Source organism: Macaca nemestrina, chromosome 1, assembly GCF_043159975.1.
Source record: "Macaca nemestrina isolate mMacNem1 chromosome 1, mMacNem.hap1, whole genome shotgun sequence".
Lineage (NCBI taxonomy): Eukaryota > Metazoa > Chordata > Mammalia > Primates > Cercopithecidae > Macaca > Macaca nemestrina.
In genome coordinates, this window is record NC_092125.1 from 141,600,049 (window position 1) to 141,627,635 (window position 27,587).

Consider the following 27,587-nt stretch of genomic DNA (forward strand, 5'->3'; position numbering starts at 1 on the left):
CAAGTAGGGTCCTCCCAGGAATTGGGTAGGGAGAACGTGTGATTTTCCTCTTTTAGAATGCAGGGTTCAGTCTTCATTTGGAAGGTAAATATTTCAATACTGTTCCAGTATGTTTGTTTTTGCTGGACTTTGTGTGTCCAAAATACATAAAAGCATAATCTTTGTAATGGCTTTCTGTGTGGGGGCTGTGACTAGTTCTAGGGCCAATCTGAAGATCCCACTTAAACCTAAACTGAGGTTCTGGAGGAATAGCTATTCTCCTTTACCATGTGTCTTTTCCCTCTGGAATTGAGCCAGCAAGTTCTTGGCATGGCAGGTGTTTCTGAAATATCAGTATGTTTTTCTTTGCTTTGTTTGTTTTCCTTGTTTTGCTCTTTCTATTTTCCTAAGCAGGCAACTCCAAAAAGAGATTTGTTTGTGCAGGAGTCAGGAAAAGGGAAGAGAATACTGAAAGTTGGGAGTAGGGCAGGACAGAAGAGGGGAGGAGTCGATTTTCATTGTGTAAGTGTTGAACTTCCACCAATGCCAAAGTCACGGACATTGTGCGGTTGGATGTGTGAGTTAGAGCAGCCCCAAGGGCCTGTAACCTGAACAGCAGGCACTCACCCAGCTGATAACTCAAGTTCCACACGGACCACAGCTGAGTTGTAGGGGGTGTGTGTGTGTGTGTGTGTGTGTGTGTGTGTACGCGTGTGTTTGAGATTCCTGGAACAGATTTCCTCTGAGATCTCAATAGGCCTTTTCATTATCATTGGGGAGCTATGGTTTCTCTTATTTCACAAGGCCCATTTCTTCCTTTTGAGATGTGCAAGGAGATGACTCCATCCATGACTTGGCTTTCTGCTCTCCCTCTTGGCTTTTTATCATCAGTGCAGAGGAGAGATTCTTGCTTGTTCTTCAAACAATCTCATTAGAGCTTTATAAAGATTATTGGAGTTTAAATAATATTCATATCTATGGCCTAGAACAATGTTCCTCAAGTATGCATCAGAATCATGAGTGGTGGAGGGAGGATTATAATGTAGTTTCCTACTTTCCCACCTCCCACCACCCTGGAGTCTGCATTTTAATGTACTTCTGTCTGAGGATCACACTTTGGGAAGCATTGGGCTTGAGATGTTTTCTTGACATTGATTTATGTTGAGACCAGACCAAGAAGCAGATGCATGGATGGACATGATCAGTTCATAAACGTGTTCCTTTCTTAGGGTCATATTGGAGGAGGCTCTAGAGCAGCACTGTCCAAAAGAAATATAATGCAAACAATATATGGAATTTTAAGTCTTCTATTGGTGCATTTAAAAAATAAAAGAAGGCTGGGTGTGGTGCCTCATACCTGTAATCCCAGCACTTTGGGAGGCTGAAGTGGGCAGATCACCTGAGGTCAGGAGTTCAAGACCAACCTGCCCAACATGATGAAACCCCATCTCTACTACAAATACAAAAAATTAGCCGGGCATGGTGGCAGGTGCCTGTAATCCCAGCTACTTGGGAGGCTGAGACAGGAGAATCACTTGAACCGAGGAGGCAGAGGTTGCAGTGAGTTGAGATCGCGCCACTGCACTCCAGCCTGGGCGACAAGAGCAAAACTCCGTCTCAAAAAAAAAAAGTAAGTAAAATTAATATTAATGACACTTTGTTTAACCCAGTAGATCCAAAATAATATCACGTATAAACATGTAATCAGTCAATAAAAATTAATGAGATAGATAGTTCACTTTTTTTCTTGTGCTAAGTAGTATGCATTTTACGTTTGTAATACAGATCAATTTAACTAGCAACTTTTCAGGTGCTTGATGGTGCCATATGGCCAGTGGGCACTACATTGGATAACACAGCTGTAGAGCAATGATGCCTTCGCTAACACCCTGGCAGACACATGGTTGTTCATGGCACTTGTTCCCATTTCTCTGCTACTCCTGAATATGACCTCAGAATCCTTCTCAGCACAGAACCTTAGGCAGGCATTGCCAGTTAATTGGACATCAAGATTCATTTTATTTATCAAACAAATACTTAACAAGTATCTTTTTTATACCCAACTCTTGGGATATCCCCATGGACAATGCACACTAAGATCCTAGCCTCTGAAGGAACTTTCTAGTGGAAGGAGTTGGGCAATAAGCATATTATATGGCATTTTAGAAGGTGACAAGTACTCTAGAAATAAAATGTGAAGTGGGTTTGGGAGAATCAGAATTCCTAGAGTGGGGCTGGGCGGTGGGGTTGTAATTTAAATGGGCCCATTGAAAAGGTAGCATTTGAATAGACTTGAAGGAGGTTGAGGTGAAACTTAAGATGAGACTTAATATCCACTTTTGATCTAGGGTGGCCTGAAGTTTCCTCAAGACTTCATCTGGGAGCATTCTTTTTGGGGTATGGGTCAAGGAGGTAGGAGGATGGGGACAGGGCAGTGTGGCACTATCCACAGCAAGCTCCTTTCCTCGCCACTGAAGACTAAACCAACGTAGGGGAGGCCCAGAGAGAGGCTACGATGCAACCTGCCAGGCGGTGAGTCAGCTGATGTGCTCAGTGCTAAAGCAAAGAAGCTCAGTGCCAGGAAAATGGTGTCCGTGCCCATTAGCTGGGACTTGTGCACTTTACTCAGGCTTGGGAGATCAGCCTTGAGGCTTCCGTGGGTCCGCTGAGGACTTGAAGAGTTAAAGCTTAAAGACAGGTGTGGAAACAAAGGGCTGGTTGCCTCTTTGACTTTTTTCATGTACTTTTGGATGAGGTTGTTGAACCTGATCCAGAAAAAATAATAAACTTGGCTGTGGTTGCCTAGCCGTAAGTTCTTGTAATAAAACTCCCAGCAATTGGCAGATAGAGTAATGTTCTGCTCTTTAAAATAAAGTCTGGTAGCATAACCTGAATTTCAAATACAAATGTTGTGCATGGTTCAAGTAGAGAGGAGCATTCAGGAGAGTCCAGGGTGCATCTCAGCATCCCAGGATTTGTTAGACTGTAAAGTGCTTCACGGTTGCCCCTTCAACAGACCTTTACTAGGAATTGGGACCCTTGGAGCCCAGTACTCTGTTCATTCCCACAGGAAGACATTTGTCGTGTCAGGGAATGTTAGAGGATTGGATTTTAATTAGCAAGCAGAAGGAAAGTTCATTGGGTTGTGGGGAAGACATGGAATTACTAAATATGCTTTAATAATTGGTTTTTAGTTGGAGTTATTAGGTGAAAAATCAAATCATTAGCTTTAAAGCTTGGCCAAAAGCTCATTTCCTGGGGAGTAAGGGAAGCAATGAGTTTGGGTAATGGGAATGAATGAATTGTGGTATATCCTTTCCTATAGGTAACAACATTGAACTTTCATTCAACAAGCAATTATTTGGTCCTTGCTTCGTGCCCAGCACTATGCCAGGCCCAAGGGATTCAGAATGAACAAGGTTTTTTCTTGGCCCTCGAGGTATTGCTCTTTGTCAAGTGAGGGTGGCAGGTATGCTGATAAACAGTTGCAGTCCATGCGAGAGAAGGATGGACTAAAGGTCTGTAGAAGACACATGTGGGCAGCTCATTGTGAGGAGAGCAAGGAGCCTGGGAGGCTTCACAGAGCAGGTGATACTCCTGGGAGGACATGAAACGGTTTGCCCTGGGAACAAGGTAGGATAGAGGGGTTCAGGCAGGGTGCAGGGTGTAAAAAGACCCAGGAGTGTGTGGCAGCATGACGTGTTCTACAACTGTGAGTAGTTCTTGGGTATGTGGGAGGGTGGCGTGAGATGAGCGTGGGCAGAGGCACTCTTTAGTCATGCGCCATGTTAAGATGCTTAGGTGCCGTTCTGCTTTATCATGTGTTTACTTTTTAGAAGGATTACCCAGGTGACAGTGTGGAGGAGGAGTAGAAGGAACAGGAATGGCAGCTGGGAAGGCAGGAAGTTACTGTAACAGTTTGGTTCAGCTTATAAGGGCCTGAAATGGGACAGTGTTGTGGCAAGCATCCAGGGGTAAAGTGGAAGATGGGGCATGGAATAAATTGTCTCCTCCTCTGGCACACAGCTCCTCCAACCCTCATAATCTCTGAAGTGCTAAGTACCTTTTTGTATGCTAGTGAGATGACTGGTGGCTGGGGCTCCTGGATAGCCTCTGGATGGGGGGCTGGTTGCCAAGGGAACCAACCATGTGATTAGAGGTTGGAACTTTCAGCCCACCCCTGAAAGGAGGGGAGAAGGGCTGGAGATTGACTTAATCATCAATGGCCAATGGTTTTATCAGTCATGCCTATGGAATGAAGGCTCCCTAGAAATCCCTGATCTGCGGGGTAGGGTTTGGAGAGCTGCTGGTTGGTGAGCATGTGGAGGTGCCGGGGCTTTGGGGAGTGGTGCTCGCCTAGAGGGCACAGAAGCTCCTCACCCCTTCCCCATACCTTGGCCTATGCATCTCTTCCATCTGGCTGCTGTTCCTGAGTTGTATCCTTTATCATAAATGAATAAACTTAAAGTGTTTCCTTGAGTTCTGTGAGCCATTCTGGAAAATAATTGAACCTCGCGGTCATGGGAACCTATGATTTATAGCTCCTCTATCAGAAGCATTTGAAGAGGGGCAGTCTCATGGGACTGAGCCTGAGCCCTTGATCTGTGTGGTCTGACCTATCTCCAGGTAGATGGTATCAGAACTACATCGAAATACACAGCATCAATTGGTGTCCTGAGTTAGAGAATTGGTTGGTATGGGAAAAACACCCAGACATCCGATGTCAAAAGTAAACTATTGAGAGTGGTGTTAGCATAGAGAAAAATAGGTTGTTTTTCTCCTATATACTCTTGCAGTTATTTTCCTTGCAATGATGATTGCAACCCTTTCTCATATTAGACAAAATTATTTCCCCTACATTTCTTATGTGTTTTGCTATTCTCTTTCTATCCTACATTCTTCTACAAGCCAGACTCTGATCAGGGTACTACACCATGAAAATTAATGCAGTGTCTGGGGCATGGACTGGTAGACTAGAGGAATGACCTGGAAATATCTTGTCTTCATTTCAGCAAATGATATGATTTGGATCTGTGTCCCCACCCAACTCTCATGTTAAATAGTAATCCTGCGGCCGGGGACGGTGGCTCAGGCTTGTAATCCCAGCACTTTGGAAGGCCAAGGCAGGTGGATCACCTGAGGTCAGGAGTTCGAGACCAGCCTGGCCAACCTGGTGAAACCCTGTCTCTACTAAAAATACAAAAATTAGCCGGGCCTGGTGGTGGACACCTGTAATCCTAGCTACTCGGGAGGCTGAGGCAGAAGAATCACTTGAACCCATGAGGAGGAGGTTGCAGTGAGCCAAGATCGTGCCATTGCACTCCAGCCTGGGCAACAGAGCAAGACTTCGTCTAAAAAAAAAAAAAAAAAAAAAAAAAATTGTAATCCCAGCTGGGTGCGGTGGCTCACGCCTTTAATCCCAGCACTTTGGGAGGTCGAGGTAGGTGGATCACCTGAGGTCAGGAGTTTGAGACCACCCTTGACAACATGGTGAAACCCTGTCTTTACTGGTAATACAAAAATTAGCTGGACATGGTGGCGCATGCCTATAATGCCAGCTACTTGGGAGGCTGAGGCAGGAGAATCTCTTGAACCTGGGAGGTGGAGGTTGCAGTGAGCCAAGATCGCACCATTGCACTTCAGCCTGGGTGACAAGAGCAAGACTCCATCTCAAAAAAGAATAAATAAGATAAAATAAATTATAATCCCCAGTGTTGGAGGTGGGGCGTGGTAGGAGTTGATTAGATCATGGGAGTGGGAGGATTTCCTCTTTTTTGCTGTTCTCGTGATAGTGAGTTATCGCAAGATCTGGTTATTTAAAAGTATGTAGCACCTACCCACCCCCTCTCTTCCTCCTGCTCCTGCCATATAAGTCATGCCTGCTTCCTCTTCACCTTCCACCATGATTGTAAGTTTCCTGAGGCCTCCCCAGCCATGCTTCCCGTACAGCCTGTGGAATCATGAGCCAATTAAACCTCTTTTCTTTGTAAATTAACCAGTCCCAGGTATTTTTTTATAGCAGTGCGAGAATGGACTAATACAGCAGGGTTCTTGGCAGGTTGTAGCATGATGCCCTTACAAAGATGAGGAAGGTTCTGTGAGGTCCCTTCGTTGTTGGTTGAACAACCTGGAACCCCAGCAAGGACCGCTAATGTGCTTAGGTTAGTGTGGGGGTGTATGTGTGAGTCACAAACCTCAGTCTTGTTTTGGTCAACTTCTTGGGGATTTAGATGAAAGTGCAGAAGGTGTGCTATAAAATTTAGTTATATATAGCTAATAAAATAAGGATTTTTACATGGTCTCTTCAGACTTGAAATATGGGTCTAAAGAAAAATTGTAAGACTTTGCATTTATTTTGGGAGAATTATGGGTGTAAGGATAGGATAGAAAAGCCTCGTACTGGTGAAAAGACCTGGGGGGTTAGGTACCATCTTCTCTACGATCCTTCCTGGTGTGAGTGACCACTGTTCCTCACCTGGATTATTCTGGAAGTCTACCAATGATCTCCTGCTTTAGTCTCTCTTTAGACTCAACATAGCAGCCAGATCCATCCTGTTAAAACATTTGGTAGATGTTTCGAAAGTCCTTACAATGGTCTACAAGGTCCTGTTGGGCCTACTGGTCTCCTCTGGGACCTGTGTCCTACGAACCTCCCCTCAGGCCTGTGTCCAGCCACACTGACCTCCTTGGTCTTCCTTTACCGTGTCAGACGTTACACCTGCTGCATCTCAACTGTGAACGCTCCTTGCCCTGATGTTTCGTGGTTCTTTCATCTCCTTTAGGTCTTTAACTTCTCTGTGACCTTATTTTGCTCCTCTGGCTGCTTTATTAGACTTTAATCTCCATAAGGGCAGGGGATTTTGTCTGTCATGTTCCCCTCTGTGTCTCCAGCGTGGAGAACAATGGAGTAGGCAGGCACTCCATAAATCTTTGTTGGCTGTATGTTTAAAGCATAGATTAGTGTATTAGGCTGTTCTTGCATTGCTAAAAATAAATACTTGAGACTGGGCAATTTATAAGAAAAGAGGTTTAATTGGCTCATAGTTCTGCAGGCCGTACAGGAAGCATAGCACCAACATCTGCTTCTGGGGAGACTTCAGGATGCTTTTACTTAGGGAGGAAGATAAAGCGGGATCAGGCACTTACACATGGCAAAAGCAGGAGCAAGAGAAAGAACGTGTGTCGGGGAGGTACCACGCACTTTTAAATGAGCAGATCTCGTGTGAATTCAAAACGAGAGTTCGCTTGTTACCAAGGGGATGACCCAAGCCATTCATGAGGGATCTGCCCCCGTGATCCAAACACCTCCCACCAGGACCCATGTGAAACATTAGGGATTGCCATTTAGCATGAGATTTAGGTGGGGACAAATATGCAAACTATATCAATTAGTAAATATGTGATTTGCAGAACCAATGCCCCAGTTCCAGTTCGAAGGCCTGCAGGCTGCCGTAGCACTGGGAAGAGCTGATGTTCCAGTTTGAAAGCCATCAGGTAGAATTCTTACTTGGGAGAGGGTCAGCTTTTTGTTCTATTCAGGCCTTCAACTGATTGGATGAGCCCACACACATCAGGGAGAGAAATCTGCCCTACTCAGTGTACTAACATTTAAATCTCATCCAAATGCATCCTCACCAGAATACCCAGAATAATGTCTGGCCAAATATCTGGGCACCTGTGCCTCAGTCAAGTTGACACGTAAAATGAACCATCACAATATGCTTCTTAGACCACACCTGGAGACCTTGAATTTTGTCCCGACACCATCTTTCGGAGACTATCCTGTTGACACTGTGACAACCAGGGTGTCTGGGGCAGAGTTGAAGAAACTGGGGGTGTTGCCCTGAAAAAGCAAACGTGATTGAGGTCAGGTGACACCTTTGAACACCTGAAGTCTTGTCTCATGGAAGAAAGACAAAGGAATTATTTGTTCTGGTAGGCATGGCTCAGACTAGTGTATAAAAAGTGAATCTAACAGAACAGAAATCTGCTGTCTTGGGAGCTAGTGATGTCTTCTTTCTGGAAGGGTGCAAGCAGAGGCCAGCTGTGACCAGGAGTCAGAAGTCTTAGGTTCTGGTCTAGGCCTGGTGCTGACTCTCTGGCCTTGGGTAGGCCATTAGCCTCTCTGAGGTTTCCGCTTTTCTGCTGTAGAGGCCATGGTAGCCTGCCTCACAGGTCCGCAGATCAGGTGGAAATAACATCTGAACAATACCTTCTAAAACAACACCTTCTAAAACTCAGCTCTAGCCTTGTCAGGGTCAGGAGAACTGGCAGTCAGGAGGAGAGTGCTGGCTCACTCCTTGCTGAAGCTGAAAATTTCCACTGACCTGCAGTCGGGGACACCTCACTGCAGCTTTGCTTTCTTCTTATTGGAATGTGCCTGAGGAGTGGCTGTTAACTCCAATTCCACATTCCTCAACCCTGAGTGTATGAAGCTTATTGCTGCTGGCCCGTGAGGAGGACGCTGCCTGGAGGGAGCAGAGGGACTTGTTCCTCCCCCACGAAGCAGCCCCGTCACCAGCTTCATCACGGCATCACTCTTGAATTACTTCAGGACACAATTCGGAGTTGCCGTTGGTATCTTCTGTGTTTGTGCTGTTTGCTTTCTTGCCTCTGGAATGCACCAGTGTGACATCCTGCTTTCCACTCTGAAAAAAATGTACTCTATGTATAACGCATTTAAAGCCCAGTTGCTGTAGTTTACGGCCACAGCATGAATGAGAAACAAGAAGCAGAACGTCCAGGGTTGCTCGTCTAAACATTCAGAACTGTGCTGGCAGTGGGACAAAGGCCTCTGGACTGTTGTGGGTTTTTGGTGACAGCCTTGATAAAAATGCCTTTTTAGTACAAGTGAAAAGAAAATTTTACTACAGTGCAAAAGTCAAAAAATTAGATAAACGTTGTTGGAAGTTCAGTGTTGATGAGTAGCTAAGCCTCTGAGAAGTTACACTTAGGTGGGCTTGATTATTTTTTGGCAGGAAAATGACGTAGGATTTTTTCCTTATTCAGGCGATGTCAAAACAAGGTCAGAGCTATATGTTCCACACTGGTTTTGTTTATAACTGGCATCAGGACATTCAGAAATGATCATGACTACATTTGACAGCACTGATACGTACTCAGTGTGCAGTCAGTGGTAGCTGTTGTGAGTAGCTATGGTTTACACCCAGTTTATTAGTGATTAATTCAGGGCTTCCACAGACCCTGTGTAATTCTACACAGCTACCACTGACTGCACACTTACTACCTATCAGTGCTGTCAAGTGTAGTCACAATCATTTCTGAATGTCCTGATGCCAGTTATAAACAAAACTAGTATGGAACATGTAGCTCTGTACTATCTGTGTGGCCTGGGCATCAGGATATCTAGAAACTCTTTGCGTGATTCTAGTTTTCAGCTTGCAACATTAGTAGGTCATGGAATCAATTAAGTGCAGTAGTTTTTTTGCCAGCATTTTTAGAAGATACGTTTATATAATTGTATAGAAAATATTAATGCCTAGCACAGTAGCTGGGTAAATATAATTTTGTGTGTGTTAAAAGCACTGCTGTGATAGAACGACTAATAAAATCCCTGCCCTCGACTTGCTTCTTAGTCTTACTTCAGAAACTGCTTGCTTTTCGCTATGAGTAAACGGTTCATGTGAAATTTAATACAAGACATTTATAGTGCTATGACTTGGGAATTTGTGAGCGTTCTTGCCCACATTTTGAGGTGTCACTGTGACATTGAAAAAATCAGTTATTTTATAAATGCTAGCCAATAAAAATGGCATGCCTATTTCACCAGCAACTCAATTTGATGATAGCACAGCAACAAGATGCTGATTTTCATCCTTTGGATGTGTTAATTACACGTATACCTTGATATGCTAGGTCAGCAGTGGTCTAAATACATCCAGCAAGAATGAGGTACTTGCATAAATCATCCTGAAAGTTTTATTAGATCAGTTTAACAGCCTCTTGACTTCATTATCTGTGGGAGTTTGGGGGTCTTACAAAATAAACTGTTACAAACATTCATCTCACTGCTATGAAATAGAGCAATGTGATAGAAAGGCTGGCAACCTTTGGCCATTTTTATCTCGGTGCTGAGGAGAACATAAACCAAGATGACTCTCGCTGTGTCCCTATTGTGATGACTCTGTCAGCAGATGCCGCAGCTGTGGAAGACCTGGAAGTTGTGATCAGTTGCTAGCAGGACTTTGGGATCACTTGTCTTGATCCTGAGGCTTTTTAGAAGCCCATGAGAACATTCATCAAGGCTTGCCACTTGACTTGAAACACATTCATTGTAAGATCAGTCTTCAATTTAGATTTCTTGGAAATAGCAGTGATAATTCTTATGATTACTCAATGTGCAGTGCAGTCCATCATCACAAGGTTCTTTCGGAGTTCAGAGGGACATCCTGCTTTGGTAGTTTTGCCATTGTCTGGGAGGACTAGGCGTGGGATTATTTCTTGAATCAGCTGCTTAAAAACGCTGATCTGCCCGTATAACAAAGGGAAGAGGTTCGATTTACAAATACCCATTAGTTGTCTGAGAAGTGCTTTCTCTAATTATGATTCAGCTCCAGTGACTGCACCATGTTAAATATGCAATTCTGTTTCCTCTAGGTGCCTGAGGGTTCCGTGGTCCAGTTTTCATCAGGAAACTTCTCCTTGACAGCAGAAACAAAAAAAAGGAACTTCCCCCATGGAAATGAACATCTGTTAAACTGGGCCCGAAAGGAGTATGGAGCAGTTACTTCATTCACCGAACTCAAGATAGCAAGAAACATTTATATTAAAGTGGGGGAAGGTAAATTTTATGTGGCTTCAGTTAATGACTGATTTATGACAGGCAATTGTTTTCTTTTCTGAAACCAGGTGGTTAGGGCAAGGAATCACAGAATTACAGAATGTTGGAACTGGCATGGACCTGAGGGGTCATTTGGCCCCAGGCCTCTCTGCCGCCCCCCACATTCCCTCCCTTCTTTTTTCCTCCTGGGGAAGCAGGCCTGGTTATGGCCAAGTGAAAAATAGGGAGGAGCATGGGGAGAGAGGAGGAGGTTATTGTGTGGGATTTAGAAGACACCCATGTACAGAAGTCAAGAAGTAAGTGGAGGCGAGAAGCTGAGGGCATGGGAAGGAGGTGATGACTGATGGAGTGGAAGAGTTGGCAGAATGGGTCAGCAGGTGGCTTCCTCTTACCTGTCTTCGGCAAACATCTGAAGCCTGTGTCAGTTTGTTGTGCTGAGACATAGGTTGCATTTTGGACAACAGCAGAGGAAAAGTATTTAAATGTATTTTTAGTACAAATGACTATTACAAGGACAAATTATTGAAGAAAAGAAGTGTATTGTCTTGATAAGAGATTGCCTACGTAAATTTCCTTGCATTACAGAGGGATAGAAATATCCAGAAACCCAGTTTTGAAAGCCTTTAAAGAAAAAAGAGAGAGAAACCTTCCCTTTCTTCCTCCCTCCTTCCCTCCCTCCCTCCCTTCCTTCCTCAGGGTCTCGCTGTGTCGCCCAGGCTGGAGTGCAGTGGTGCAATCAGTGCTCACTGCAGCCTCAACCTCCAGGGCTCAAGTGATTCTCCTGCCTCAGTTTCCTGAGAAGCTGGGACTACAGGCATATGCCATCACACCTGGCTAATTTTTACATTTTTTTGTAGACACAGGTCTTGCTGTGTTGCCCAGGCTGGTTTCGAACTGCTGACTAAGAGATCCTCCTCCATTGTTCTCTCAAAAAGTGCTGGGATTACAGGCTTGAGCCACTGCACCTGGCCAGACCTTTCTTTTTAAATCAGTATTTTCAGTTGAGTATATTTGGACCCCCCATAAGTTACTAGGAAATAGCAGCTCCTGTGAATGGGTCCTTGTTATAACCAGCTGATTGTGTGAACGCTGTGTTTCAGGTCTTCAGCATCCAGCATTCAGCATCCAGCTGCTTTCTGTTAAATTCTACAGCAGCTGTCACCTCCTCACAGAAAGGACAGGGAAGGGTGGGTTAGTGAACACTTGATCCCAGCTCTTGTTTGGATCTGGGCTGCTTTAAAGTGTGTGAGAGACAGAGGCAGAAACAGTGGACACAGACATCGAAGAGGATGCTACATGCAGAAGGCATTTCAGGGGCCTTCACATGCACCCCACTTAACCCCACAGTAATCCCAGGAGGAAGACGTCATTTCCACCGTTTTACAGAGGGCTTAGTGAAGGGCTAAGTGAACCTGCTCACATCCAAGTTACTAGCAAGTGGCAAAGCCAGAACCCAAACCCACGCTTCCTGACTCTTGAGTTTAACGCTTGTTGCCTGAGCTGTACTTTAAGTCCTAACCAAATAAGCATAACTCAGAAAGGAAAGTGGTCCACCTGGATGAACATCCTTGTTTAGTTGAGGCAGAGAGGAGGGGGCTTAGATGAAGGTTAGGCTCAAAAAGTCGAAGTTTGTTTCTGTGCTCTCATGATAGGTAGCTAATAACAGAGGTCAAATCCCACTGAGACAAAATGAAAAATCTCTTTTAATAAAGACTCTCAGCCCTGGCCAGTGGGCCGCGTTTCTGAAGCAGAATTCTAGTAGCATGAAAGAATGTTGATTACCCCTTGGAATTTGTTAGAATAAGAAAATTTGTTATAATAACATTTAGAATGTTGGACTGTGTTCTCTCGGCAGTACATGAGCTTCTTTCTAAGCACAGCAGTCACTTGCCCTGAGAGCCACGGGTTGTCACTTAATTGGTTAAGCCTGTGCTCGCTAGGTAGGGGAAGCCAACTTAAAGGACTTGCTGTCTGGTGCAGTAAAAACTGGTTAACTCCTTGGTAACACGTTCGGAACCCCTGAAACTTGACTCCAGCCACCAGTTGAGTATAAGTCACTGGGCCATGCCATGGAGAGAGGAGCAGTAGGGAAAGGAGGTTCCTTGGTGAGGTCAGTGGACCACAAAGTGATAACGTTTATCACCATGGCTCAGACTCTACTGCGCAAGCCTCATCCCCCACTTCCCAGAATCCAACCTGGCTCTACCTTTCTTGTACCCAGGGATCGCAGGCCATGAGGCCTGATTGCTCTAACCCGAGCAGTTCTCAGAGTGTGGTTTCTGTCCCAGCAGCATCCACATCATTTGAGGATTTGATAGAAATGCCAGTTCTCAGGCCCAACCCAGACCAACTGAATCAGAAACTCTGGGGGTGGGACCTAGCAGTCAGTGTTTCATTCAGCCTTCCAGGAGATCTGATGCTTGCTGACATTTAGGAACTGCTCTCATCTATATACCCAGAATGGAAGAATTTAAGAGTTTTGCTCTTATCCCAGTTGGTCTTGCTGCGAGGCTTCAAGCAACACTGACTTACCACCAGAGCCTCAGTTTCTGCAGAGGAAAATGAGATGTTTGCATTAACCCCCAGGTTCATTCCTGCTCTCAGAGTATATCCTTCTGTGTCTCAAAGTCGTTTGTCAATCTTTTCCTAAAATACAAATAAGCATGTGACTCCCCCTGCCCCCAAACTTGCCAGGCTTCTACCCGGGAATTCCCCTTTGTGGTTTCCTTTCTACTTGGCACTCGGTGTAAGTTTTGATGCCAGGTATTTGTAAAGTCATTGGGGAGCGGGGGAGAAACCACACACAACAAAAGTGGTCAGCTTATTCAACTTAGTGACAATGGCATCTGGGACTAGAGCCCTTAATAACGTCAACTTTTGAACAATTAGACCTTTCCTAGTGGCTTCACATGAGTGAATATTTTGTTATTTGTCTCAAATCTCACATCATTGTTTATTAATTCAGGAAACCTATACCATATGCCCACTATGTGCCAGATACAAACCAGGCGCACCTATGAACTGGATATGCCGGCCACAATCCCAGGAGGGCCCTAGTCTCTTGAGTTCCAGACTGGCCTGTCCCTAGCCCATAGACACTCTTTCTTAATTAAATTTCAACCTTGCCATTCCAATATCATTTTCCATCCTGTGATGTGGGGGAGGCATCCGCAGGGCTGCAGCTGCACGGTGTGCATACCTCATCTGCTCATCTGGCAAAACCCTCAGCAGATGTGGAAGGAGGCTGCTCTAACGGCAGTCAGTGGAGCCTTGAGCTTTTCTCTCTGAGGGGGAGGGGAATTAGAGGAGACTGCAGAGGGCAAGCCCAATGCTCTCTTGCAATGAGCCCACAAGCAGAGGCTTTGGTCCCCTTTGTTCTGGGGTGGTGCTGGGGGTGCTGTGGTGACCAGAGCCATGATGCCCCAGTGTGTGCTGCAGACCTGAGCACAAGGGAGATTGCACAAGTTGGGAGGGGGAGGGACAGTATCAACCCAGTCTTGGGACCCCCTGGTTTGATTCCTTACTCCAAAGTGAGACTTCCATGTGGATTTGAACCCTGGCATCCTGTCCTCAAAATGGAAAAGGCAGAAGTCTGTTTTATAATAGTGCCAGGCCTCTGATTAATTATCCCTTCTGAAAAAAGCATGCTACACCTAGAACTTCCTTGACACTGGTCCCAGCTGTCACACTGCCAGCAGTTTCTTTCAAGTTCTGTTGAAACATTTAAGCCCGTGGATGGAAATTCCATCAGCCGCTGTGCTGTGTAAATGGCATGTGCCGTTGGGGGAGTGTCTTCAGATTCTGGTGCTTACATCACTTTCCCGGGTAGAGGTGGTGAGCAACTCTCAGCACAGTGAGATAATGTGTGCGAAAGCACTTTGTAAACTGTAAAGTGCCATATAAACTTGAGTGGTCTGTGTTCAGATTGTGAGAAAGAGTGAAAGTCTGCCTTCTTTGTTTCCCCCAAACTCCTACCTTTCATCTTCAGAGTATGAAGTGCTGTGAGGAATACATATGAGGGAAAGACTAATTCTACATGGGGCGTCGGAGGATTAATTAGGTGGTTGCCTCTCCTGATAATTGAAATAACAAATAATCCAAGGAGGAGTGTATTTGGGGATAGAATGGATTGAATGTTAAATATGCTGACCATGAAATACCTAAGTATTGGATTTTTAGGTAGGTGATGCTTGGTAGACAGATGACAGTATAAGTTGACTTCTCAGAACAGGAGTCATGATCCAGGTACAGGTTGAAACCATGGGAGTGATTGAGATCACCTAGGAAAAGAATGAGATAGAAAGGGGATTGAGGAAGGAGCTGAGAAGTTCTTAGCCTTGGTTTATATTGGAATCAACTACAGAGCTTTTCAAAAAAGAAAGCTGCCTAGGCCCCCGCTGGGTGTTCTGAATCAGATTCTCGGGGATGGGGTCTAAACAGATTCTGAGCAGAGGAGGAACCAGTGGAAGAGATGTGAAAGATAGGTCAGAGGAAATGGACAAGGACAGGAAGTATCACAGAGAACAAGTGAGGAGAGGATTTAGCCAAAAGAGGCCCTTAGTTGGGGGCTAGTCAATAGGAGGTCACTGGTGACCATGACAGGATGCATTTCAGGGCGGTGGTTGAGGAGTTCACAGACAAAGGCCCATCCTTTGAGCTCGTGGTTCCCTGTGTCTGCCATTTGCTCAGTTTTACTGTCACCCTCCTTCCTTTGAATCTGGTTATCAAGTAGCTCAGTGGTTTGACAGATTGTCCTGTGCCTCTTTCAGATCAAGTGTTCCCTCCGAAGTGCAACATAGGGAAGAATTTTCTCTCACTCAATTACCTTGCTGAGTACCTTCAGCCCAAAGCAGCAGAAGGGTGTGTGATGTCCAGCCAGCCCCAGAATGAGGAAGTACACATCATCGAGCTAATCACCCCCAACTCTAACCCCTACAGGTAAGCGAGTCTAAGTGTGTGAGTGTGAGAAGAGATGAAAGTAAAGATCTTCCTTGACTTGAGGCAGGGAGAGGTACAGCCCATCCTACACAGGAGGGAAGGGAGCCACTGATGCTTCACGCAGGAGGGAAGGGAGCCATTGATGCTTCACGCAGGAGGGAAGGGAGCCACTGATGCTTCAGGTGTGTTTCGTCAGATGTGTTTCACAGAAGCTTTGAAGAAGAGAGTAAAGGCACCGGTGGTATATTTTATATTTTGCATCTGTCCCTAGATCCCAGATATTTCATATGAATTCCTGAAACCTGTTCTGAACTTCTGGGTGTTAATTACAGGACACAGTCACTCTTGCTCCGTCTTTATCACCTCTAAGGTTATCCTTGATAGAAAAATTACAGAATATACCCTATTAATATAATTATCATCTTAGTAACCTTCTGGTTTTAATAAAGCTCTGTTTATGGTGTCCTCAGAGCACTTAGGCACTCAGAGCTGTTTGCTTGAAATCTGTGTGTGTGTGTGCACACACGTGTGTGCTGGAGTGGCCCTCCATGGTGACATACCAAAGAGCCATTTGATAGAGCTTGCCTCTCCCTTATGTGCTTGGGTGTGTGTGTGTGTGTGTGTGTGTGTGTGTGTGTGTGTGTGTGTGTGTGTGTGGACTAGTGACTTAAAATTTTAAATTTATATTGTAGAGGGATTTTGAGGTTAAAATTCTAATCAGTGTTTGACTTTAAAAGTGTGTAAGCTACAGATCAGTTTTGGTAAGATTCCACTCTGTCCACTTGAAGAATTTTGTGGAAAGTGAAAAGGGAATGGGAGTAGGAGCAGTCTGGTGAATGTGCTTCGATGTCAGGCCTGAGGCTTCATTGGAGTATACCATCCTTTTTATGATTTACAAGTGTGTAAAGCTGAGATGGAAAGAAAGACTGTTCCCTTAAATTCAGAACGACAGGGATGTTATTGTTTAGTAAAAAATTCTCTTTTATACGAATTCTTAGAAGTTTGGGTTGTGTTCATCAATTTTCCAGTAATCACTTGGTTGACCATCTGTTTTCTTTATTTTAATAACCTTATATCCAGAAGTTTGGGAAAGTAAATGCAGATATGATTCTATAGCAATTGTTAATGACTTAAGCAAACCTTATATAAATCAAGAAATTCTTTAGCCTTTTGTCTCTTATTTTACTCTGAAGTTTCCTAATTTTTTTTTTTTACCACCATGCTTCCCTTCTCCCCACACCACCCTCCCACAACTCACCAAACTGCTACCTACTTCGGTTTTGAAGGAATTTGAGCATATAGCCAAATGGGAATCCTGTACATCAAAGGTGTTAAAGGTTGAAAAGGCAACAATACTGCTTCAAAAGTAAACTGTTCTGGTTCGTTCAAGTCCATTTCAAACAGTGGCTGCATGAAGTAACCACCTCTTTTCCACCAAAGAAGAGAATAACTTTAGTGACTAATTATCAGCAAGCATATGTTTCTATTGTTATGTAAAACAATTTTGTTATGTGTGCAATAACAATCTGTTTTGCACATGTCATTGGCCTGGGATCAACTCCAGCTTTTTAATCAACTGGCCAGACACTAGAAACATGAAGACTTGGAAGAGGGGAGATAGTTGCAACTTTCTGGCATGTAGGTCTTAACTTTGCCTTTGTTTTCCATTCACAGTGCTTTCCAGGTGGATATAACAATTGATATAAGACCTTCTCAAGAGAATCTTGAGGTGGTCAAAAATCTCATCCTGATCTTGAAGTGCAAAAAGTCTGTCAACTGGGTGATCAAATCTTTTGATGTTAAGGGAAGCCTGAAAATTATTGTAAGTTGGTTGAGTATGTCTTTTGTTTTATTTAGATGAATGACAGCAATTTAAGCTGTGCTTATATGTGTTATTTTTAGAGTTTCTGCCTCTTTGGACTCTCTAAGCTTTGTCAATTATTTTTCACTTTGCAAAATAGGATGCTCCTATAAAATAGGTGTGGTCGTTAAAACATGGCCTCGGATTAAGACAGACCCAGGTCTGAGTCCAGGTAATCCCACTGTGACCTTTGGCAAGTCCCCTAACCTCTCTGAACCCCCGCTCCCTCATTTGTGAAATTCCTGAAATACATTAGTATGCTTTCCACTAATAGTAAGTGTTAAGTAATGAACACAATTAAGCCTTCATAATGAGCGTCCCACAAGGACCTCAGTGTCACAGTTCCGAATATCAGCTTTTATTACGGAATTAGGTACTTAGAGAAAGTATGGGAAATTAGGCTGATGCCAGCTCACATCGTTGACTTTTCTTTTTGAGTTAAATATGAAATATTGGCATGGCTTTTTGCTTGCTTCCAACTCCTAAGTGTGAAACACTGATAGAAGAATCACAGTAACTGCGAAGTCAGTGAAATCATGCTGGACAAGTCTACTCCAGCTTGTTCCCAAGGCCCTCTATTTAATAGAGATGTACGCACAAGGCTTAGCCCATTGGCATGATGGGCAAGCAGCAGCTGGTTTCCTCAAAAGTTGAATGTTGAAACTTGGTAAAGTAAATCTTATCTCAAATATACTTAGGCAATAACTATTTGACTGAATTATTGAAAGTTAAAGAAAAATCCTCCTCCCTGTTTTTTAAGAAGATAATTATCTCTTTAGTATCTCTTTTGTGGGCTCAAATTTTTATGCATCGTCTTTAAATTTTTTTTGGCCAGTTTCTCTTTTAGTACCTGCACTGTATAAGTTGAAGTGGGTTTTATGTTTTCAGTATTTTGGGAGAGGGATGCCCTTGGTTTTGGTATTATTCATTCATTCGTGGCACCTTCCATGTGATACCACAGTGAGCAAAGCCAACAGTTCCCTTGGCAACGTCAGGTAAAAGCACTCATCAGAGGCAGCAGGCAAAACCACTAGCACACATATTTTAATTTTAAAGTAATTGTTTCTGGTTCCCGTGGGTTTTTTTTTTTTTTTTTTTTTTAAACTTTGCTAGGATCCCATTGAGCCATCATATGTAATGGTGATACATTAATTTGTTGTCAAGCCCAAAGCCTAGCCATGATCTGAAGTCAGAGATGTTTTGATTGCCTTCTCTGGCATGGCATGAGGGGTGTTGGTGACCTGGGCTGTCTGCTGCTTTTGCTGCCTGGCACACCGGCCAAATGTTTTTAATTTCAGAATAACAAAAACAGGAAAGGGAATCATGCTTTGAAAGGCAAAAACATACGGTACATTTTAATTCCCTGCTGGAGTTCTTGTGTAAATATTCTTTCCGCCTTGACCCTTCAATGGCTCTTTCTCTCCCTGAGTATGTGTGCGTGGCCCATGGCAGTCCTGGAGTTCACTTTGAATGTCCCCATCTCTCATATGAATCAGAAAGGCTAGAAATGAGATTGCTCATCCCAGTGCAAGATCTGTTTATGTTCCTCTCCTTGGCTGTACTCTTGTTCCAGGCCAATTTTGGACAATGCATGACAACATTACTAAACAATTAGGTAATGTTTCATGATGTTCTTTTTTATTCTCCCAACCAGTTGATGCTTTGTGATTTTCTAATTCCCTGTTTCAGATGTGAATTCTGACTGTGCTGTGAGGGAAAGGCAATCCCACTGTGACCTCCTACAAAAGTTTAAATTAGTGTTTAGAAAGGGGGCAGTGGTTTATAGAAACCTTGTTTCCAGTTGTTTCCTTTAGAGACAGCATAGTGGAATGGAAAGAATCTTGACTTCATGCCAGACAGGGCTAGATTTAAATCCCATCTCCAATGATTACTACTCCTAGTAGATATTGTGCAGTCTAACTGATGAACACTGAGTCTGTTTGGTCATCTGTGAAATGGGTATGATGACAGTACTCACCTTGAGTTTGTGGTTCATTAGCTGAGTTCATTTGTTTGTTCATTTATTCGCCAAGTACTTGTTAAGGGCCTGTAGGATATTTCATCTAAAGCACTGGACACAGGGCCTGCACATGTAAGTTCTCAGCTACATGTGTTGCTTCTGTGAGTCTTAGGTTCTCCTTCTCTAACAGGAATAGTAATGCCTGTCTCCTTATATTATGGAAGAGAAATAAAATAATACATGCCTAGCAGCGTGCCTGCCATAGAAAGGGGGTTCATCTTCCTTCCATAAATAACTCTTTCAGGTGTCTATAGGAACAATTAAGGCACTTCTCCAAATAAGGTGAAAAGAAAGAAAAAAGTCTACTAAGGGAGTTGTAAGGAGCCTGATGGAGTAATTTAAAGAAGAGCACCATTAAACATGGATGTCTTATGCATGTGTGTGTCGGGGGTGGGGCATAGGCAGAATGTGCCCTCCAGATGACGAAATGGTCAAAAGAGGTGCAAAGAGCCAGGCAGTGGGCAAGAATGGGAACACTGGAGGTGTCTACATTGCCTTGTCCAGCTCTGGCTCTTTTCTCAGGTCCTCTGTGGACTATGCATAATCGCTTTTATGATAGGAAGAACCTCTAAAACATAAAAGAATAGATGGAGGAAACGTGTTACAGGTTTCCTCTTACGTTATTTCATGTGGCCTCAGAACTTCAGGGTTGATGATTGGCAGCTTGTTCCTAGAGAAGACATTTTTTAAAATCCCAGTGGGCATATGCACTACCCTCTCTGGCCATTCCTTTCCCTAGTCCTCCCTCCCCTATGCCATCAGTTCAGATGCAAATATGGGGGGGTGTGGAGGCACTTAGACTCAACTCCTCATCTTTCATGAAGATATGGCTGGAAAAGATGGTGGTGGTTTTTGGAGACCCCCCTTGTACACTTACATTTGGAGTAGCTCCACTAGAGCTGGAAAAAGCCTAGGGACTTCCAGAGGTACAGTGTGAGAATTTGCTCAAAGCTGGGAACCACCAGCTTGTCTGCCATTGTCCCAAGCCTTGCTGCTTTACAAATGTGTAGATAGATGTTGAGTCTTTCAAGTTCCCAGACATAATCAAAATGACATGTATTGACAGCTCCTAGATTTAATGTGGAAAGGTGCAAACAGCTCATTCCACATTGGTGCAAAAGGACAGGTGGCAGTTATGGTGATAGTGTTCTGGAAATATGACACTTTCTCAGTTGTCCAACAACATGAAAGACTAGGGCAGATGAGAGCAAGCAGTATTGTTTAGGCCAATTGTGACTCCAGCCAATCAAAATGACATGTAGCTCTGAAAGGCTGGAAGAAGCTGTACCTAAAAAATTACTGTTAACTAAATGAATAAAAACTTCTAAGAATAAATTGGATCTTTCATTATCTTATTTTAGCCTCCTTGCTTCCCTCCGTCCGTCCCTCCCTCCATCTGTCCCTCCCTCCATCTGTCCCTCCCTCCCTCCCTCCCTCCCTCCCTCCCTCCCTCCCTCCCTCCCTCCCTCCCTCCCTCCCTCCCTTCCTTCCTTCCTTCCTTCCTTCCTTCCTTCCTTCCTTCCTTCCTTCCTTCCTTCCTTCCTTCCTTCCTTCCTTCCATCCTTTTTTGTTTCTTTCCTCCCTAGCCCTTCTTTACCCTAAGGAGATTTTTTCTGAATTGGAGTAAGAGCTAAAATATTCTGAATCTATTAAACTGAGTTTACAAATGACTGCAGAAGTTGGTTAAAGTTCTGTCTGGTTCCTTTGCCTGTAGTATTTGTGACTGGTGAGTCTGGCAGTATTCCCACACATAAGCACTTTAGGTAATAGAAAAATATACTGAATGAGATCCTTTAAGCTTTGAGTTGAAATATATGTGGCTTCAGCCAATATCCCACAACCACATAGGCCAAGAGAACTTAGAGCCTGTGAATCTTTTAGGGTTTTACAGTGGGAAAGGATTAATATTTAGTCATGTTAGGGGCAAACAGAATGGGAAACAAATGAGGAATTTAGGAAAAATGCTGCATGCATGCAGGAGAAAATCACTGGGCATGGAAATTAAAGTGATTTTTATACAGCATGAAAATGGTGTAATCTGCATGCTGGAAGGGCTTTCCAGCCCTGTTGGTGCAGTTGTTGAAAATATGGTGCCTTCCCTTTGGGGTCCCCTCTGCAGGATTCAGCTCTCTCACCCTCTGATGAGAACACTGCCACAGGAGTCAGCAGTTGATGTATAAATTTACCTTCCATGTCCTTGTTGAATAACCTGGTTGAGTAGAGTCCATTTATATCCTTTCCCAGAAATATTTCTATCATTTTTATTTTGTAATTGATTATCCAGTGAAAGCTAATCTTTTTTTTTTTTTTTTTTTTTTTTAAGGCAGGGTCTCACTCTGTCACCCAGGCTAGAGTGCAGTGGCATGACCATAGCTCACTGCAACCTCTAACTCACAGGCTCAGGTGATCTTCCCACCTCAGCCTCCTGAGTAGCTGGGACTGCAGGAAAATGCCACCATGCCTGGCTAATTTTAAAATTTTTGTACAGATGGGATCTTACTGTGTTACGCAGGTTGGTCTCAAACTCTTGGGCTCAAGCAATCCTTCCTCCTCAGCCTCCCCAAATGCTAGGATTATAGGTGTGAGCTATTGCACCCATCTCTGAAAGCTAATCTTAAGACCTACTTGTATTACTGGATAAAATAGTGATACTTAAGGGGAGAGTAACCTAAATTAATTAATATTTAGAATAGAAGATGTAAGTATATTTGGTTCATAGAATTGGCAAATGAATACAATTATAGAATTGCTCATTGATCATACATTTTAGATGAAATATAAACATTGGTTGTTTTACCATGTGGAATTTAATAGTTTATATAGATGGGATAGTCTCCACACTGAAGTACAGTCTTGAGCATATAATATGTTTCAGTCAGTGAGGGACCACATATACGACAGTGGTCTTACCAGATTGTAATACCATATTTTTACTGTACCTTTTCTATGTTTAGATGCACAAATACCGACCATTGTGTTACTACTGCCTACAGTATTCAGTGCAGTAACATGCTGTGCAGGTTTGTAGCCTAGGAGCAATAGGCTGTACCATATAGCCTAGGTAGGTAGTAGGCTGTACCATGTAGGTTTGTGTAAGTACACTCTATGATGTTCACATAATGACTAAATCACCTAATGATGCATTTCTCAGAACATATCTCCATTGTTAAGTGGGTGTAACTGACTGCTTTCATTGAAATCTAGGGGAATAGGAAGTGGAAGCATGGAAATTTGAGGGCAATATAACATGTCTGTCTGTATACTTCATATGTCATTTTAAGTAAAAAGGGAAAGATTATTATACATATTTACTGTGTGTGTTAATCATTTAAACATTAGACTAACTGTATAGTTATAGCTAGGTATACTTACTATGTAACTACTTACATGTCACTGGATGATTTTTTTATCAGCATAGGCAATACAAATAGTATGATCGAGCAGCATGCGTAGATGTCTTTTAATCTGCTATTAAAGGTTTTTCACATCATCGTTCTTAGCCCAAAGAAAATAGGGGTCAAAAGAATAAAAAATTCACTCATACACAATATAGAATCTACTTATTTCAGATATTTAATTTTTATTATCTAAAGTACTGTTTAATTTTAGACTCATGAGTGAATTTTTTTGCTATATCTTCAGGCTCCTAACAGTATTGGCTTTGGAAAAGAGAGTGAAAGATCTATGACAATGACCAAATCAATAAGAGATGACATTCCTTCAACCCAAGGGAATCTGGTGAAGTGGGCTTTGGACAATGGCTATAGTCCAATAACTTCATACACAATGGCTCCTGTGGCTAATAGATTTCATCTTCGGCTTGAAAATAATGGTAAGTTAGAATTTTTTAAAGTTATATAAAAAATATCCTCCAAATGAAGCTTTTCCAGTGAGGAACTGTCATTTCAGCTTATATGTTGCTGTTTTTCTCTTGCACATTTTAATAATTTGACTACTTTTTATCAGAAGGCTTAAAATTACCTAGAAAGAGATTTTGAGGAAACTGTAATACAGATTTTCAGTGACATAGAGTTGAATGCATATTCAGAGAACTTTGTTATAGGTTATCTTCAGTGTGACCACATTAGGTTCTTCTCTCTGAGGCACCTAATGGCCACTTATGGCTGAGAATACAGAAGAGTTAAGACTGCAGGAAAGAAGTTCATGGTCAAAGGCTGTATCTTTTAGGAAAATAGTCACGAGGACTCATACTTGGGCATTCATACCCAGAGGGAAGGCAGGAGTTACTATCCCAGTTGGATGGGGTGGAAAGCCGAGGTTCAACAAATTCTTGAGGTTTTCCGGAGTCTTATAGCTAGCATGACTTGAAAGCCTAGTTTTCTGATCCCTAGACCTGTTCCTCAGCTCATGGTACCGCCACTGAGTGCCGTATAGAAATGCCAATAGAATAAAGATGAGGAGTACAGGTTCAAGCCCCAGCTCTACCATTTAGTCACTGTTTGGGGAGAAGTCGCTTCACCTCTGAGCCACATATTTTTCTTCAGTAATAAGGGGAAAATAATAGGACTGACCTTACAGGGTTGTTGTGAAGGTTTTTGTGAAAGTACAGATTAAAAACCCTACAAAGCTGTGACTTATTTTAGACCCTTACAGCTCTAGCGTCCTTTCCAAAGAATACTATTAAAGGAGACATAATGTCCAACTGTCATCTTCACTTCCAGCTTCCACTGAGATGGATTTGACCTCAAGTATACATCAGTTGGCCTTAGATAGCAGATATAAAGAAAACTGGGGAAATTATCATTTTAATTGTTAGAAATATGAAAAAATATTGATTATTGATTATATGGAAATACATCTCTCCCTTTGAAGGAATGAATGTGTCTACGCAGCTCTTTCTTAACTTTCAAGGGAATACATTCTAAAAGGCCAAGGTGCCCAGATACCTGTTAACATTTAGCTGTCAAAAAGAAGGTGGCGAAGTAATTTTCACATACCAATAATGTTTCAAGACATCCTTACAGAAACTATTCAAAAGAATCTCTTGATTCAAGGAAAGTATTTTAGTGGCATTTGAGTGGAATAATATTGCACCCTGTAACTTACTCAAATCACAGATTTTTCTAGCTTGGACAGCCTTAGAAACTGTCTCCTCCATTGGCTCTCAGCCTTAGGTGCACATTGCAGTTACACATGGGGAGCTTAAAACATATCAATGATTGGGTACCACCCCAGAGAGTCTGAGTTTAAATTGTTTGGGGTACAACCTGGGCATAGGAATATTTTTTAAAGCTCCCAAGTGATTTTCATGTGTAGCCAAAGTTAAGAACCACTAATCATTTCCAACTGCTTAATTTAAAAAATTGGAAAAGCAAATTTGAGGCACAGAGAAGCAAGCCGCTTGCCCAAAGCCACTGAGCTAGTTAGAGAGAACAGCAGGACTAGAATTCAGGCTTCTAGACTTCTAATGACTTTTATACATTGCTTATTAAATGTCATTTTACACCTGCCCATTCTATGCTAATTCCTCCTCTTCTGCCTATAATAATGTTGGTGGTGGCCTGGCATCAAACACTGATGATGTTTTGCCTTCTGTCACCAGCAGAGGAGATGGGAGATGAGGAAGTCCACACTATTCCTCCTGAGCTGCGGATCCTGCTGGACCCTGGTGCCCTGCCTGCCCTGCAGAACCCACCCATCCAGGGAGGGGGAGGCCAAAATGGAGGCCTTCCCTTTCCTTTCCCAGATATTTCCAGGAGAGTCTGGAATGAAGAGGGAGAAGATGGGCTCCCTAGGCCAAAGGACCCTGTCATTCCCAGCATACAGCTGTTTCCTGGTCTCAGAGAGCCAGAAGAGGTGCAAGGGAGCGTGGATATTGCCCTGTCTGTCAAATGTGACAATGAGAAGATGATCGTGGCTGTAGAAAAAGATTCTTTTCAGGTCAGTGCCGCTGCTTACAGGAGGGAAGAGAGGCCACCTCCTTTCCCATCTGGCCCCAGTCTGCATCTGTAATTTCTCCCTATCTCTTTCATTTTTGAACTCCAGAGGCTTGATACTGTTTTCTCAGTTGGATGGGCCTACTTCCCCTTGGCTGCGATTCTCACCCGGTTCCTGTTGTTCTCAGTGACGGGGGGGTTCCAGATCCACGTGTGTCAATATTTTGCTATTGAATTGCCAAGGCCAACAGATATTACCCTTGGGCTGTTGAGAGGTGGGCAGCTGGGAAGAGATATGTGGGGAAGGGAACGATGCAGGCCTCTTGTTGCCTGTCCTTGGAAGACCAGGCAGTTGTCAATTGTGTCAGTTATGCAACAGAACAGCCTGTGGGCCTCTGACTATGTCTTCCGTGGTTGTTGTTTTAGGCCAGTGGCTACTCGGGGATGGACGTCACCCTGCTGGATCCTACCTGCAAGGCCAAGATGAATGGCACACACTTTGTTTTGGAGTCTCCCCTGAATGGCTGTGGTACGCGGCCCCGGTGGTCAGCCCTCGATGGTGTGGTCTACTATAACTCTGTGAGTGTTTTCCAGAACAAAGCTTTGCCCCTTGCCAGAGCCTGGCTGTGTGCTCCCTGAAAATTAGACTTAACATTTCTTTGAAGATGAAGAGGGTTTTTACCCCAGGCCTGAACAAAGCCAAGTGTCAGTTCTCAACAAAATGGATGTACTTTGACCCTGAACTCGTTTCAAAAGAACTTTAAAGTACTGATTTTGCATTTTGGGTTTTACTTTTAATGGTAAAAAATCAGGCTCAGAGATCCCTGTGTCCACCTTTGACACAGGGTGGGTTGGGGTGGGGAGGTGGTGTCTTCTTAGTGCCATATCCAGCTTTGACATGGGGTGGCTGAGCTGTGGCTGCTAGTTTGACCCAATCCAGAGAAGAGAGGCTAGCAATCCGGTGCTCTGGTCAGCGCAGTTCCTGTGAGAAATGGCTCTCCCATGAGCCCAAGTATATTGTTCCTCAGAGAATCTTAGATTGTTGGAGCCGCAAAGAACCTAAGATGAGCTTATTCAGCTTCATTTCACCAGGTGAGGAAACTGAACTCCAAGAAGTTAAAAAGACTTGCTTTTTTAAACTCCAGGGATGGGCTCATGGCAGAGCCAGGACGACTGAATCCAACTTCCTGACCTCTCGTCCACTAATCTTTCCTAGACACCAGGCTAGGCCCTGCTAATCTCCTTTTGTTACTCAAATCATTACTTTATTAACCTTTGACCTCCTGATAATTACAGCATGAATTTTCTTTCAGTTATCCAGTGTCTACAGATATAATGAATGTCATATAATACTGAAATACTTGATTATGGCATTTTAAAACTGTGGTCCAAGTTAACACCAATGAGTGGCTACAGTAATATGTCCGTTAAGTTAAAAAAAAAAAAAAAATGCCAGTTGCTTCAGGAGAGAAAGGCATGTAATGATCCCTTAAAGTTCCTTTTTTTCTCACATATTTTTCTTTTCTTTATTATGATCTTTGAGTTTAGCAATATCCTAGATGCTTCCTTTAATTGGCGTCAGTACTTTCTTTGGAGGACCTGGTACAGAGAGAAAGGCAGTTTTTTGTTTTTTTTCTTCCCATCCTACTCTCTTCGGGGACTATTTTAGCTGTTCTCACGAATTGTAATTGTAATTTTCAGACTTACTATATATTTCTATTCTGTAGCATGTTCAGAATCCAAGCATGTGAAGCAAGAGAAATTAGGATTTCATTTATGGAGTCACAACCCTTGGGTGAATTTTCTCATTCTATTTAGAAATAATCCAGGAATCATACTTTCAACCTATGTCAAGATAGATTCCTGGAATATATCTGCAGGTGGATAGTGAAAAAGATGGAAAAAAAAGATTCCTAGAATAAAACATATTCTTTTCCACATCCATACACCATAGAGAAGGATTTCTTAGGGAAGAAATGAGCAAAAGTTAGAGGGGTACAAGAGCACAGCAACAAAGAGAAGATGTGCTCCATAGTAAACATTAGGTCCTTCGCTGCTGACTTCAACCAAACTTTCTACAACTCTTTAAGG

General features: G+C 43.2%; 1 protein-coding gene across 3 annotated transcripts in view; it reads left to right on the plus strand.

The window, feature by feature from the left end:
• LOC105485380 (transforming growth factor beta receptor 3) overlaps positions 1-27,587 on the plus strand; it is a 206,646-nt gene that overhangs the window by 141,766 nt on the left and 37,293 nt on the right. For 2 of the 3 annotated variants that reach the window (XM_011747675.3, XM_011747678.3), the window contains 6 exons: positions 10,597-10,780; positions 15,550-15,718; positions 17,393-17,540; positions 23,242-23,431; positions 25,163-25,500; positions 25,923-26,075. In XM_011747675.3, the coding sequence (XP_011745977.1) occupies positions 10,597-10,780; positions 15,550-15,718; positions 17,393-17,540; positions 23,242-23,431; positions 25,163-25,500; positions 25,923-26,075 (1,182 nt within the window). The remainder of the gene's footprint in view (positions 1-10,596; positions 10,781-15,549; positions 15,719-17,392; positions 17,541-23,241; positions 23,432-25,162; positions 25,501-25,922; positions 26,076-27,587) is intronic. The other variant, XM_011747676.3, reaches the window with a different exon arrangement.